Source organism: Rhinatrema bivittatum, chromosome 2, assembly GCF_901001135.1.
Source record: "Rhinatrema bivittatum chromosome 2, aRhiBiv1.1, whole genome shotgun sequence".
Classification (NCBI taxonomy): domain Eukaryota; kingdom Metazoa; phylum Chordata; class Amphibia; order Gymnophiona; family Rhinatrematidae; genus Rhinatrema; species Rhinatrema bivittatum.
Window position 1 is genome coordinate 312,609,935 of NC_042616.1, and position 13,148 is coordinate 312,623,082.

The 13,148-nt window shown below is 44.6% G+C and overlaps 1 protein-coding gene across 3 annotated transcripts in view; it reads left to right on the plus strand.

The window, feature by feature from the left end:
* DDC (dopa decarboxylase) overlaps nt 1-13,148 on the plus strand; it is a 315,358-nt gene that overhangs the window by 67,662 nt on the left and 234,548 nt on the right. For all 3 annotated transcript variants that reach the window (XM_029589726.1, XM_029589729.1, XM_029589727.1), the window contains exon 4: nt 1,166-1,285. In XM_029589726.1, coding sequence (XP_029445586.1) covers nt 1,166-1,285 — 120 coding nt within the window. The remainder of the gene's footprint in view (nt 1-1,165; nt 1,286-13,148) is intronic.

The window sequence follows — 13,148 nt, forward strand, 5'->3', positions numbered from 1 at the left end:
AGGCCTAAACAGAGATTTATGAAGACTTACACCTCATCAGGAGCAGAAGTAAACATGGTGCGGCTAATAGCCCACTGCGCACTGTGGTGGCTGGTTTTAAAATAAGGATTTATGCATGTAACTGTTGGCCTCGCCCTAGAACACCCATGCTCTGCCCCAACTCCGTCCCTTTTCTGTCCCACCCTTTTTTTTTTTGCTCGCGCACACACATAGTTTCAGATTTTGGAATACACATTGCTCACGTGCAGCCCAGATACTCACGTATGGGACTTTTAGCAAAAGCATTGCTTTTAAAATTCGCCCCTAAACGAATATTCAGAGGGGCAGGAGTACAAATGTATTGTCACAATTGCTTGGAAAAGTATTCATGTATATAAGAGGGAGTTTTGAGGGCGTTCTGGGTAGGGTTTGGAATTTATGTGCACATTTATATATTTTATAAATGGAGTACACACATACGTCATCAAACATGCAAACATGCTTTACCATCTGCTGTTCGAGTCGCAGAAATGAAATCTGGTGGAGGGTGTGGGTGAATGGTGATGGCATAAGTCAGTGGGTGCAGGTCTCAGTGAACGTGTGCTTCAAACTATGCACACAAGTATTTTCATAAGACAGATATGCACACACCCCTGCCAACTTTATAAAATGCCTGCCTCTGTGCACATATTACAATTAATTAACCCATAAAATATATGCATGCACTTTTATAAAATAGGTGTATAAACTATGCAGATGTCTACATTAAAAACAATATGTATGTACTGAGACATATGCATGCACTTCCGGGGTGGCGATACGTGGTATTTTGTAAGCCATGTGTCTCCCGCTGCACCGTTTATAAAATACAGGCGTAACCTTAGGTGTCCCTGCTTAAGTGTGTGCATGTGTACTGAGTTATGCACATGCCTGAAAGTTTCCCTCTTTCAGGGCCTGATTTACTAAGCACGTTTCCCATAGACACAGGAGAAAAGCCTTAGTAAATCAGGGCCTACGTTTGATAGTAATTAGTCTATTGGCTTTTCGATTATGAAAAGACTGTAACATTCAGGAACATTCAGAGATAGTCACCCCCTTATATTCATAACTTGTAATAATTGTAATTCCTTGCTCCCTTCACCTCCCCAAAAATTAAGCATAATTTTCAAACGTTCATTTTCAATAGGCTGCAAGCCCCGCTTGCACCGAGATGGAGACGGTGATGTTGGACTGGCTGGGGAAGATGATAAATTTACCTAAGCAGTTTTTAGCCGAGAACGAAGGAGAAGGTGGAGGAGTGATTCAGGTGAGGCAAAAGCAGCCCTTTTTCTGATGGCAGATCTCCCTGTCCTTATCCCCCACTCCCTAAACAGAAAACATTGTGAGTACTTTGAGGGGCTTCAGGTTCTGAGTGTGGTTACAGCAGTTAGTGTAACTGGGTTTAAAAAAAGGTTTGGTTAAGTTCCTAGAGGAAAAATCCATAAACTGCTTATAATTAATAAGCAATAGTAGTTTGAGATTTATTTAATGTTTGGGTACTTGCCAGGTACTTGTAGCCTTGATTGGCCACTGTTGGAAACAGGACACTGGGCCTGATGGACCCTTGGTGTGACTCAGTATGGCAATTTCTTATGTTCTGTTCTGTGTGCTTGAAAGACTCTCGTGGGATGCTCTCTGAGATTTGCTATGAAACTGAGTTATGAAAGCGTCCAGTTACGTGCCTTCGGGTTTTGAGCATTATTTTTTTTCTGCCAGAGTTTAGCCTCAAACCACATGACAACATAACTGAATACCAGGAGTAAAATCCAATGTTTGTAGTCCTTCCCTATTTCCTAAAAGACATGGTGTTGTTCTATTTTACCTATCACAATCAGTAAAATGTTAAGGACGCTGAAACCACATTATCACTGTCATTTGCATTCTGTTCAGTATAAGGAAAATTTTCAAAGATATTTAGCTGCATATCTAGGAAGTTACTTGGATAAATCTCTGGATCTGAAAACTGTCCCCCTCATCGCCCTCCCCTCCAGGCCCTCAAGTAGCTAAATCTGGCTGCCAACTTTCATAGGATGGCTGGATCTAGCTATGGAAAAAGGAGGCAGTCCCAGGAGGAGGCGTGGGAAATCAACGATTCAAACCTCACCTGTGCTTTCCCGCCCGGCCCCTGCCCGCAGATGAAAGCAGCTGCACAGTCTGGGGAGGGAAACCTTTGCACCCCCATGCACCGGGCCAAAGCTGATTTTCAAAGGGAAGCTTTCCTGGGAGCTTCCATTTGAAAATTTCCCCTTTAGTGCTAAAATTGCTCAACTTCGCTCCAGTTTGCAACCCACAACATTCTCTGACAAGAGCAAGAAACAGCTCCATACAAACAAAGTGTCATTAGTTCATCGTTTACATATCTGCCAACCAACCAATGCAGTGCTGATCATTTCCACCTAATGAGGGGGTGAAATGTCATCGCCTTGACTGCAAATTGATGGCATCTTGTGTCTAATACCCGGAAGAAGACTTGGTCATTTCTCTGACGTGAAGTGACACCAGATGATTTGTTAAATACTTTGCGGTTCTTTGGTTAGTGAGGGGGGAGAGGAAGGCCTGGCAGCGAGGTTTTATTTGTGCATGCTGTCAATAGCACACAGTAAACATGTTTCAATGTGTGCTGTGGGAAAATAGCATGCACTATAAAAAAAGAAAAGAACATCAAAATAAACATAACAAAATACCCGTACAGTGACATAAATAAATAAAACAACTAATAAATGACTTGTCCATCCCATCTGCCTACTCCCCTGAAAAGGAATCATTAGGGTGGGAGGGGCTGCAGAAGCTCACGGTGACTGCGTTTCCTCACTGTTAAGTCAATGCGGGAGATAAAGAATGCTTTTGCTAACTTTTGTGCACTCCCCATAGCGTGCATCTTCTGAATCTTGTTTGGCCTCCGTTTTCTCCTGCTCCTTTCAGATTTCCAGCTGAACTGGAACTGGCCACCTTTGGTGTTCACTCACGGCTATGCAGAGATTTTTCTCCTATTTTTCACATTCTTACTCACCTAGTTCAGACATTTCAGGGACAGCCATCAGCCAGAGACCACGCACCACGACTCCCTCTGACAGACCAAATGGCTGCCAGTATTTTGCTGCTAGGGCAGGACCAATATGTGAAAATAAGCAGACCTGTAGCAGAAGCCTGGCTGTGAGGCAGCTGAACTGTGGGGCTCTCTTTTAAGAGGAGTGAGCAAAGAGAGGGAGACAATCCAGCCCTTGTTTAATCTTGGACTCCTGCTGTCTTTGGGTCTTTAGTCCCTTCAACCCTCCCCTCACCCACCCACCCCTGGATCTAGCTTTCTTTAATAACTATCATAAAAATCATATAATTAATCTAAATTAGATTCGTCAATTATAATCAAGGTTTTCCATTTAGAACACCACCCTCAGGTTCTGAAGTGTTTACAGACCTCTTATCTTAATCCCCATCTCTCCAATATATTTTCTGTTCCTGTTGCTAATCCTCCCTAATCTTATTCCCTGTGCAAACCACAACTACATCACGTTCACCCTCCCTTATCCCTACATTCTCTTTCTCACCTGCCATTTTGTCATCTACACTGGCCACTGCTCTTGAAATTCAAATTTCTCTTCCCCTCATCCTGCCTTTTTCACTATCCCTGACACCATCTCATCGCTATCGCTATTGGCACACCTCTGCCTATCGTCTCCATATTCTCCTGCTCCTCCTTTTACTTTCAGCTAGAGATATCAATCCGAACCCTGGCTTGCCTTTATTCATGACCTTTTTACCTCTTGTTCTCTTCATCTCCTTGCCTTAACAGAGACCTGGATTTCCCCTGAGGACACTGCTTTAGTGGCTGCTGTCTGTCATGGAGGTTATCTGTTCTCCACAAACCTCGCCATGGTGGTGATGTTGGACTGCTGCTCTCCCTCTCCTGCAGATTTCAACCCCTTCTCCCAGCTCAATCCCACTCTTTTTCTTCCTTTGAAGCCCATTCCATCTACCTATTCACTTCACTACCTCTCCAGGTAGCTGTCATCTATCGACCCCCTGATAAATCTCCCTCCTCCTTTCTCACTGACTTTGATTCCAGGCTTTCCTTCTTCATTGGCCCATCTTCCCCTTCCCTTATCCTTGGTGATTTTAACCTCCATGTTGATGACCTCTCTAACTCTCATGGTTCAAAACTCCTTTCTTTAACTTCTGCATTTGATTTCCGACTTTGATCTTCCACCTCTACTCACCAGCATGGCCACTGCCTTGACCTAGTCTTTACTTTCAACTGCTGTCTCTCAGACTTCACCACCTCAGTTCTTCCAATCTTAGACCACTACCTGATAACGTTCGCATTAAACCACCCTCCCCCACAGACTCGTCCAGTCACCACTTATACCTTTAGGAATCTCCAAGCTGTTGACCCTTGCATCTTTTCCACTGCTGTTTCATCTCTCCTTTCCTCCCCCAACTTTGTCTGATCTGTTGATGAAGCAGTTTCTTCTTATAACACTATACTCTCTTCAGCTTTAGACACTTTTGCCCCTCCTCTTACCCATCCTGTAAGGCACACTAAACCCCAGCCTTGGCTCACCCCTAAAATTCACTACCTATGTTCCTGGGCCAGCTCGAACATCTCTGGCTAAAATCTCATGCCTATGCAGACTTCAGACACTTCAAATTCATGCTCACCACTTTCCAGTATGCTATTGCACTTGCCAAACGAGACTACTATGTCCATCTGACAAATTCTCTTACATCCAACCCTTGCCGTCTCTTTGCCACTCTCAATTTTCTCCTCAAACGTCCCTCGCCTCCTTCCTTCCCTTCTTTCTCTTCCCAGACTATGGTGGACTACTTCCATGACAAGATTCACAAAATTACTTTTGCGTTCTTAACAAGTTCACTTTTACCTGCCTCTCCCCCACTTCTTTCTCTAACTTTTCCCTGGCCTCTGCCACTCTCTTCTCCTTTTTTGAAGGGGTGAATAAACATGTGAATACATTATGTGAACAAAGGTGAAGGGGTGAATGTGGACAAAGGTGAACCAGTAGATGTGGTGTATTTGGATTTTCAGAAGGTGTTCAACAAAGTCCTGCACGAAAGGCTTCTAAGAAAACTAAAATGTCATGGGATAGGAGGCGATGTCCTTTTGTGGTTTGCAAGCTGGTTAAAAGACAGGAAACAGACATAGGATTAAATATTCAGTTTTCACAGTGGAAAAAGGTAAACAGTGGAGTGCCTCAGGGTTCTGTACTTGGATTGGTGCTTTTTAATATATTTATAAATGATCTGGAAAGGGGTATGACAAGTGAGATGATCAAATTTGCGGATGACACAAAATTATGCTGTTCACGCAGGCTGTTCACGCAGGCCTTTCCTAACTCCAACCCCATCTAATCTCCCTTCACACAACAAGCTCCGCTAGTATTAGCGTTAACAGCCACCTTTCAAAATGTTATTTATACTTATATTTTACTATCTAATCTTCATTTCCCTTCTCATTCCAAGTTATTGTTTTCCCTTGTTTTATGTAACTGCTTTTCTGCACTTTTGTTAAATGGTAAAGTTTCACCCCTGTTTCTTGTGAACCAGCATGATGGGACCACTGTCTTGAATGTTGGTATATAAAAAACTTAAATAAATAAAATAAATAAATAAAATAAATGCAGAGTAGTTAAATCTCAAGCGGATTCTGATAAACTGCAGGAAGACCTTGTGAGAATGGAATATTGGGCTTCCAAATGGCAGATGAAATTTAACGTGGACAAATGCAAAGTGATGCATATAGTGAAAAATTACCCTTGCTGTAGTTACACAATTGTAGAATATGGAGGCAATGAATACGCATCAAGCAGCTTTCATGGCAGGCAGGGAAAAAGAGAAGGGCTTAGCACTCCCCAGGGCCCTCTTTTTATTGTACATTCATACAAAGGCAGATGATGTGTCATCACATGATTGGCTACTTTCCCCATAGCAACAGACGAGTCATTACACCATTGACTTGGTTCAGTGGGTGTATACGGATCATTTCATTGGCTGCTGAAATCTATACCTCCTGACTTTGTCCTGCCTCTGACTAGTGAACACCCAGCCCCTCCCCCAGGAATTCAGGGCCAAGCACAAGCCAGAGAAATACATGATAGTCAGGTATCCTTTCCTAGGCAGAGAGGCTTAAGCACAAGTGATGCTTTTATTCAGGCAAAGGTCAGGGAGAAGGGAAGTTAGTGTTTAAACCCTGATGAAATGGCTTGCTGGCAAGCACATATTTCCCACATCTCACCCTTTCTGTTTTTGTTTAGGCAGCTCAATAAAGCTTTAGACCCTTACTGAAATCTGTTATGTCTTGGTATGGGCTGGAAATAGGAAAAGGGGGATATGGAGGGAAGAAAGCTGATTCGGCGTGGTGTGCCAGCTGCCGATGAACTCCTGAATCTCCATATCACCCAGAGCTGGTGCAGCGTGGTGTACCAACGGCTGCAGGGCTCGATTCCCTATTAAGCAGCATACAAGACATCTTTGTATCCGGGCTGAGAGCAAGGTTTCAATATGGATATGAGGGTTGGGTATGCACTGAATACAGCATCACAGGCAGATAATTAAGACAATTATGGTCATTATAATAGAAATCACCCTTTTGAGTCCAGAAATATCAGGGAGCCAAGACCATAGCCAGTCCCATGGAGAAGTTGGTATTCTGCCTGAAAGTGGTGCATCAGCAACCATGGTTTCTATCTGCTCTATGGTATGTGTGAGGTTTGCTTTATAGTCTGATATGTACACACAGCAATGAGATTCAATTAATGCACAAACACCACCCTTTAAAGCTAAAATTGTGTCTAAGGCATAGCTGTTCTGTAATGCTACTTCTCTAATCTGAGAGACTTCTGTTGTAAGTAGTTATAATGCATGGACTGTCTGATTAAATAGGGCAGTCGTCCAGTTAGCTAGGATGTGTAAGTCTCTGTAATTCATATCATTTGGGTTATATAACTACAAAGGGTAAATCCCTCATCCCCTCTATACTTTCTGTACCTGCTTGGGTCTCCCACTGCACATCCTGAAATCTGCCAATTGCATACATATATGTGGTATAATTATGTAAGTGTTCAGTGATTAATACAAAGGTTCGGTTACAATATGGACAGTGATTAATACAAAGGTTCAGTTACAATATGGATATTTCCCACCTGAGTCCCCATCCCATCCCCTGTATCAATAGTCCCAACAAAGAGCGGCAGTCTCTTGAATAAGGCTACCAATGTGTAGTATGGTATTATTAACTGGAGAGTTAATGAAAACACCTCTCTGTAAAGGATAATTAGTCCATACTGTAAGGTTAAATGGTACAGCATGCATCAGTCGTTCTCCGCGGGCATGGGTTGGCATGTGTGTGCAGATCCAACAGTCTGTTCGATTCAACAGGTGTGAAAAGTTCTGTGCATCGAGGATGTACATGTTGTCCTGTCAGAGTCCTTGTTCTGAAATCGCCATGGCTGGAGAAATAAGGCAAAGGAGGAGGATGCAGAATTAATGACTGTCTCAGGCAATGGCAAATGAGGGTACAGGGAGTGGTTGGTGGGGGAAGGGGGTTGCAGGCAAGATGGAGGGAGGCTAGTTTTTCTGACCTCAGTGTTTTCAGTTTCCTGGGGCCTTTTCTCTGAGGTGGACGCAGAGGAAGCCACAGGAGCCATGGTAGGGGATGGTGCCTTGTGAGTGTGTGTCCCCAGATGTTCTATTTCATATTCTGTCCCCCCTAGTTCATGGGTCTTTTCTGTGATGAGAAAGGCTTGAAGTCCTAATAATTTTTCTTTTTCTGTAAGGCTTTCTTTCTGCTGTTTCTGCTGACATTCAATGCTAATCACCCCACCCAGGCCAGGTTGTGGTTCAATTGTGCTCACGGACTGCTTTTCTAAAGAAGGCGGAGAAGTGTGAATGGGCTTGGGTGTGGGTATGGAGAGCTGATACAAAGAATTTGCTGTCTCTGAGGGAGTTTGAGCATAAGATGGGGGAAGGGTATTCTGATTGAGCCTACCTTCTTCTAAAAGCACATGGTTTGGAAATGCTGTCTTGAAACTTTTTTTTCCTATGTGTTCTATGGCCTCTGTACATTTTTGCCATATTAATAATAGCTTTATGGGAGCTCTGGGGACCATATGAAGACTATTGCCTATTAAAATCCAGTCCTGGATATTCAGAGTTCCCGCCTGTGAATACCAAGGGCAACGGCATGCTATTTCACTTATTAATTTTTCTAAGTCCCCCCAGGCTGATTTGTGCTTTTTTGCCTTCTGGTGATGAAATAATGATTATTGATTATTTTCTGCAGCTCCCTGACATGTAGCCTTTGCTGTACAGATAAATCACTTCCCATGCTCACGAATGTGGGGAACAAACTTGCTGAAAAATACTTAAAAAATACTAAAAAGTACTTTAAAAATACTTACGATTGCAAATCTGTTGAACGGTACGTACCTAAGCTATGTCCAGCTGAAATGAGCATGGAGTTTATCACGTGCGGGATCACCAGATGTAGAATATGGAGGCAATGAATACGCATCAAGCAGCTTTCATGGCAGGCAGGGAAAAAGAGAAGGGCTTAGCACTCCCCAGGGCCCTCTTTTTATTGTACATTCATACAAAGGCAGATGATGTGTCATCACATGATTGGCTACTTTCCCCATAGCAACAGACGAGTCATTACACCATTGGCTTGGTTCAGGGGGTGTATACGGATCATTTCATTGGCTGCTGAAATCTATACCTCCTGACTTTGTCCTGCCTCTGACTAGGGAACACCCAGCCCCTCCCCCAGGAATTCAGGGCCAAGCACAAGCCAGAGAAATACATGATAGTCAGGTATCCTTTCCTAGGCAGAGAGGCTTAAGCACAAGTGATGCTTTTATTCAGGCAAAGGTCAGGGAGAAGGGAAGTTAGTGTTTAAACCCTGATGAAATGGCTTGCTGGCAAGCGCATATTTCCCACACACAATGCTAAGTTCTATCTTAGGAATTACTACCCAGGAAACAGATCTAGGCGTCATAGTGGATAATACATTGAAATTGTCAGTGCAATTGCTGTGGCAATCAAGAAAGCAAACAGAATGTTAGGAATTATTAGGAAGGGAATGGCAAATAAAATGATGGGTGTCATAATGCCTCTGTATCGCTCCATGGTAAGACCGCATCTTGAATACTGTGTACAATTCTGGTCGTTGCATCTCAAAAAAGATATAGTTGCACTGGAGAAAGTGCAGAGAAGGGCGACTAAAATGATAAGGGGCATGGAACAGCTGCCCTATGAGGAAAGGCTAAGGAAGTTATGGCTGTCCAGTTTGGAGAAGAGATGACTGAGGGGGGATATGATAGAGGTCTACAAAATCATAAAAGGACTTGAACAAGTTAATATAAATCGGTTATTTATTCTCTCAGATAATAGAAGGACTAGGGAGCACTCTATGAAGTTAGCAAATAGCTCATTTAAAACAAATTGAAGAAAATTATTTTTTACTCAGTGCACAGTTAAGCTCTGGAATTCATTGCCAGAGGATGTGGTTATAGCAGTTAGTGTAACTGGGTTTAAAAAAGGTTTGGATAAGTTCCTAGAGGAAAAATCCGTAAACTGCTATTAATTACTAAGCAATAGTAGCTTGAGATTTTTTTAATGTTTGGCTCCTTGCCAGGTACTTGTGACTTGGATTGGCCACTGTTGGAAACAGGATACTGGGACTGATGGACCCTTGGTCTGACCCAGAATGGAATATCTTGTGTTCTTATAAATCACAGTGTGTTCAATTCGGAGTTAACAGTCTGCTTGGGATTAGCAATCTGTTGTTATTTAGGAGAGTTGTGGGTGGATCCTTGGACCTGTGGTAGATGACCACGCCCCTGGGGGAAGATCCCGAGTGGGAACACCGGTCAGGCTCAGAATATGGAGACAGACACACACTAGTTCTTTTATTAGACAGTATACTGAACCACCAGAGGTGGCAGTAGTGAGCTGGAATGCCCAGCTGGGCTGTAGTCCCTCAGATACTGGAACAGCGATCCCTGGAGGCTGAGCTGTAGAGAAACTGAAATATAGTGAGTAGGCAGGGTATGCAGAGTTCATGTACTGAACCAGATGGTAACACTCACACAATGTCTCATAGAAGCCCAGGAGCTGGAATGTATAGGCCCTCAAGTAGCGAGTACCTGGTTCCAGGGAAAGCTCTGAGAGAGTGATGGTAACTCACCGATGTAGTTGGCAGTGATGACTTCCAGGCAGAAGAGAGTACCGAGTAAATCTGGGAACGAGGGCCCTCGAGGAGCGAGTACTGGTTCCAGACTGTCACTTGAAAAACAAAGAAGAGAGCAAGGCCCCCGAGGAGCGGGTACCTTTAGTAAGTCCGAGGAGGCAGAGTAGCTTAGGTAGAGTAACCCTTGCTAACTCAATGTGTTAGCAAATTCCAAGACCTTATATATCCTTCGCTGGTGACATCATCTTCGGGGGACGCCCCGAGGTTCACGCCATCGCCGATACTTCAGTCAGGGCCGCGCCACACACGTGCCCCTAGGCCTCCAGGAAACATGGCGGATTTCAGCATCTAGCCAGTCCGGGGACGCCGGAGGACTTTGGCAAAAGAATGCCGCGGCAGCCAATCTTCCCGTGGATGAAGAGGAAGGCGCCAAAGAGGTAAGGAGGGCGGAGAGAGGGCGTCGGGAACCAATGGACACAACATAGTGGAGGAAACTACTTGTCTTTTCTCTTCCTCCAAAGCCACTATTTGTTTCTCTGACCTTGTCCCCACCCGATTCCTCAGCTCCATCTCCTCTGTAGTCATCCCTTCTATCTGTCACATCCTCAATCTATCATGCTCCATTTCTCTGTTCCTGCTACCTGCAAACATGCTGTTATCATACCACTCCTTAAAAAACCTTTACTGGATCCTACCTGACCTGCCAACTATCATCCCATATCGCTTCTCAATTTTGCCTTCAAACTACTTGAACATGCTGTTCACCACTGCTGTCTTGACTTTCTTATATCTCAAACCATTCTTCATCCATTCCAGTCTGGTTTTCGCTCTCTACATTCAACTGAAACAGCCCTTGCCAAAGTTTCCAATGACCTGTTTATGGCTAAAGCCCAAGGTTGTTATTCTATCCTTATCCTCCTTGACCTATCTGCTGCTTTTGACACTGTTGATCACCACCTACTCCTTGATTAGGGATGTGAATCGTTTTTCGACGATTAAAATTATCGTCCGATAATTTTAATATCGTCTTAAACCGTTATGGAACACAATACAATAGAGATTCTAACGATTTATCGTTATAAATCGTTAGAATCGTGAGCCGGCACACTAAAACCCCCTAAAACCCACCCCCGACCCTTTAAATTAAATCTCCCACCCTCCCGAACCCCCCCCAAATGACTTAAATAACCTGGGTGTCCAGCGGCGGTCCGGAACGGCAGCGGTCCGGAACAGGCTCCTGCTATTGAATCTTGTTGTCTTCAGCCGGCGCCATTTTCCAAAATGGCGCCGAAAAATGGCGGCGGCCATAGAACAACACGATTCCACGGCAGGAGGTCCTTCCGGACCCCCGCTGGACTTTTGGCAAGTCTTGTGGGGGTCAGGAGGCCCCCCCCAAGCTGGCCAAAAGTTCCTGGAGGTCCAGCGGGGGTCAGGGAGCGATTTCCCACCGCGAATCGTTTTCCGTACGGAAAATGGCGCCGGCAGGAGATCGACTGCAGGAGGTCGTTCAGCGAGGGTTCCGGCGTCTCGCTGAATGACCTCCTGCAGTCGATCTCCTGCCGGCGCCATTTTCCGTACGGAAAACGATTCGCGGCGGGAAATCGCTCCCTGACCCCCGCTGGACCTCCAGGAACTTTTGGCCAGCTTGGGGGGGGCCTCCTGACCCCCACAAGACTTGCCAAAAGTCCAGCGGGGGTCCGGAAGGACCTCCTGCCGTGGAATCGTGTTGTTCTATGGCCGCCGCCATTTTTCGGCGCCATTTTGGAAAATGGCGCCGGCTGAAGACAACAAGATTCAATAGCAGGAGCCCGTTCCGGACCGCTGCCGTTCTGGACCGCCGCTGGACACCCAGGTTATTTAAGTCATTTGGGGGGGGTTCGGGAGGGTGGGAGATTTAATTTAAAGGGTCGGGGGTGGGTTTTAGGGGGTTTTAATGTGCCGGCTCACGATTTTACGATTTTTCACGATATTTTACCCCCCCAAACGGCAACAATATGATTCCCTCCCCCTCCCAGCCGAAATCGATCGTTAAGACGATCGAGGACACGATTCACATCTCTATCCTTGATACACTGTCCTCGCTTGGATTTCAGGACTCTGTCCTGTCTTGGTTCTCTTCTTACCTCTCCCATCACACTTTTAGTGTTTCCTCTGATGGTTCCTCTTCTACTGCCATTCCACTATCAATTGGTGTGCTTCAGGGGTCCACCCTGGGCCCTCTTCTTTTCTTATTATTTACTAATTCCCTTGGTACTCTGATTTCCTCTCATGGCTCAATACCATTTTTATGCTGATGACTCCCAGATCTACCAATGTACACCAGAAATTTCACCAGAAATCCAATCCCGGATCTCGGGATTGGACATCCAGGCAGCCTATCAGATATTGCTGCCTGGATGTCCCGCCGTCACCTTAAACTCAACATGGCCAAGAAGGAGCTCCTAATCTTTCCCCCCAAGCCCACTTTCCCTCTTCCTCCTTTCTCTGGTTCTGTGGATAGCATGGTCATTGTACCAGTCCCTTCAGCTCATAACCTTGGAATCCTCTTAGACTCCTCTCTCTCCTTCTCTACACATATCCAAAACACTGCTAAAACATGTTGTTTATTTCTTTATAACATTGCCAAAATCTGTCCTTTCCTTTCTGAACACACTACCAGAACCTTAGAGATGTGCATTCGTTTTTCATGAATTAGACAAGTTCAACAAAATTGTCTAATTCGTCATGATTTGGGTGCACCGAAAAAAGAATGGAATTTATCCAAAATTTTGGAAAAATTCATAGTTCGTCTTAGTGTGCACTAACTCCCGTTAGCGCGCACTAACATGAGAATCGTGACCCACGAAAAAAAAAAAAAAAAAAGAACCGCAGGAAAAATGAAATTTCCTGCGGGGGCCAAAAAACAAAGCCTGAACCGAAAGAACTAAAC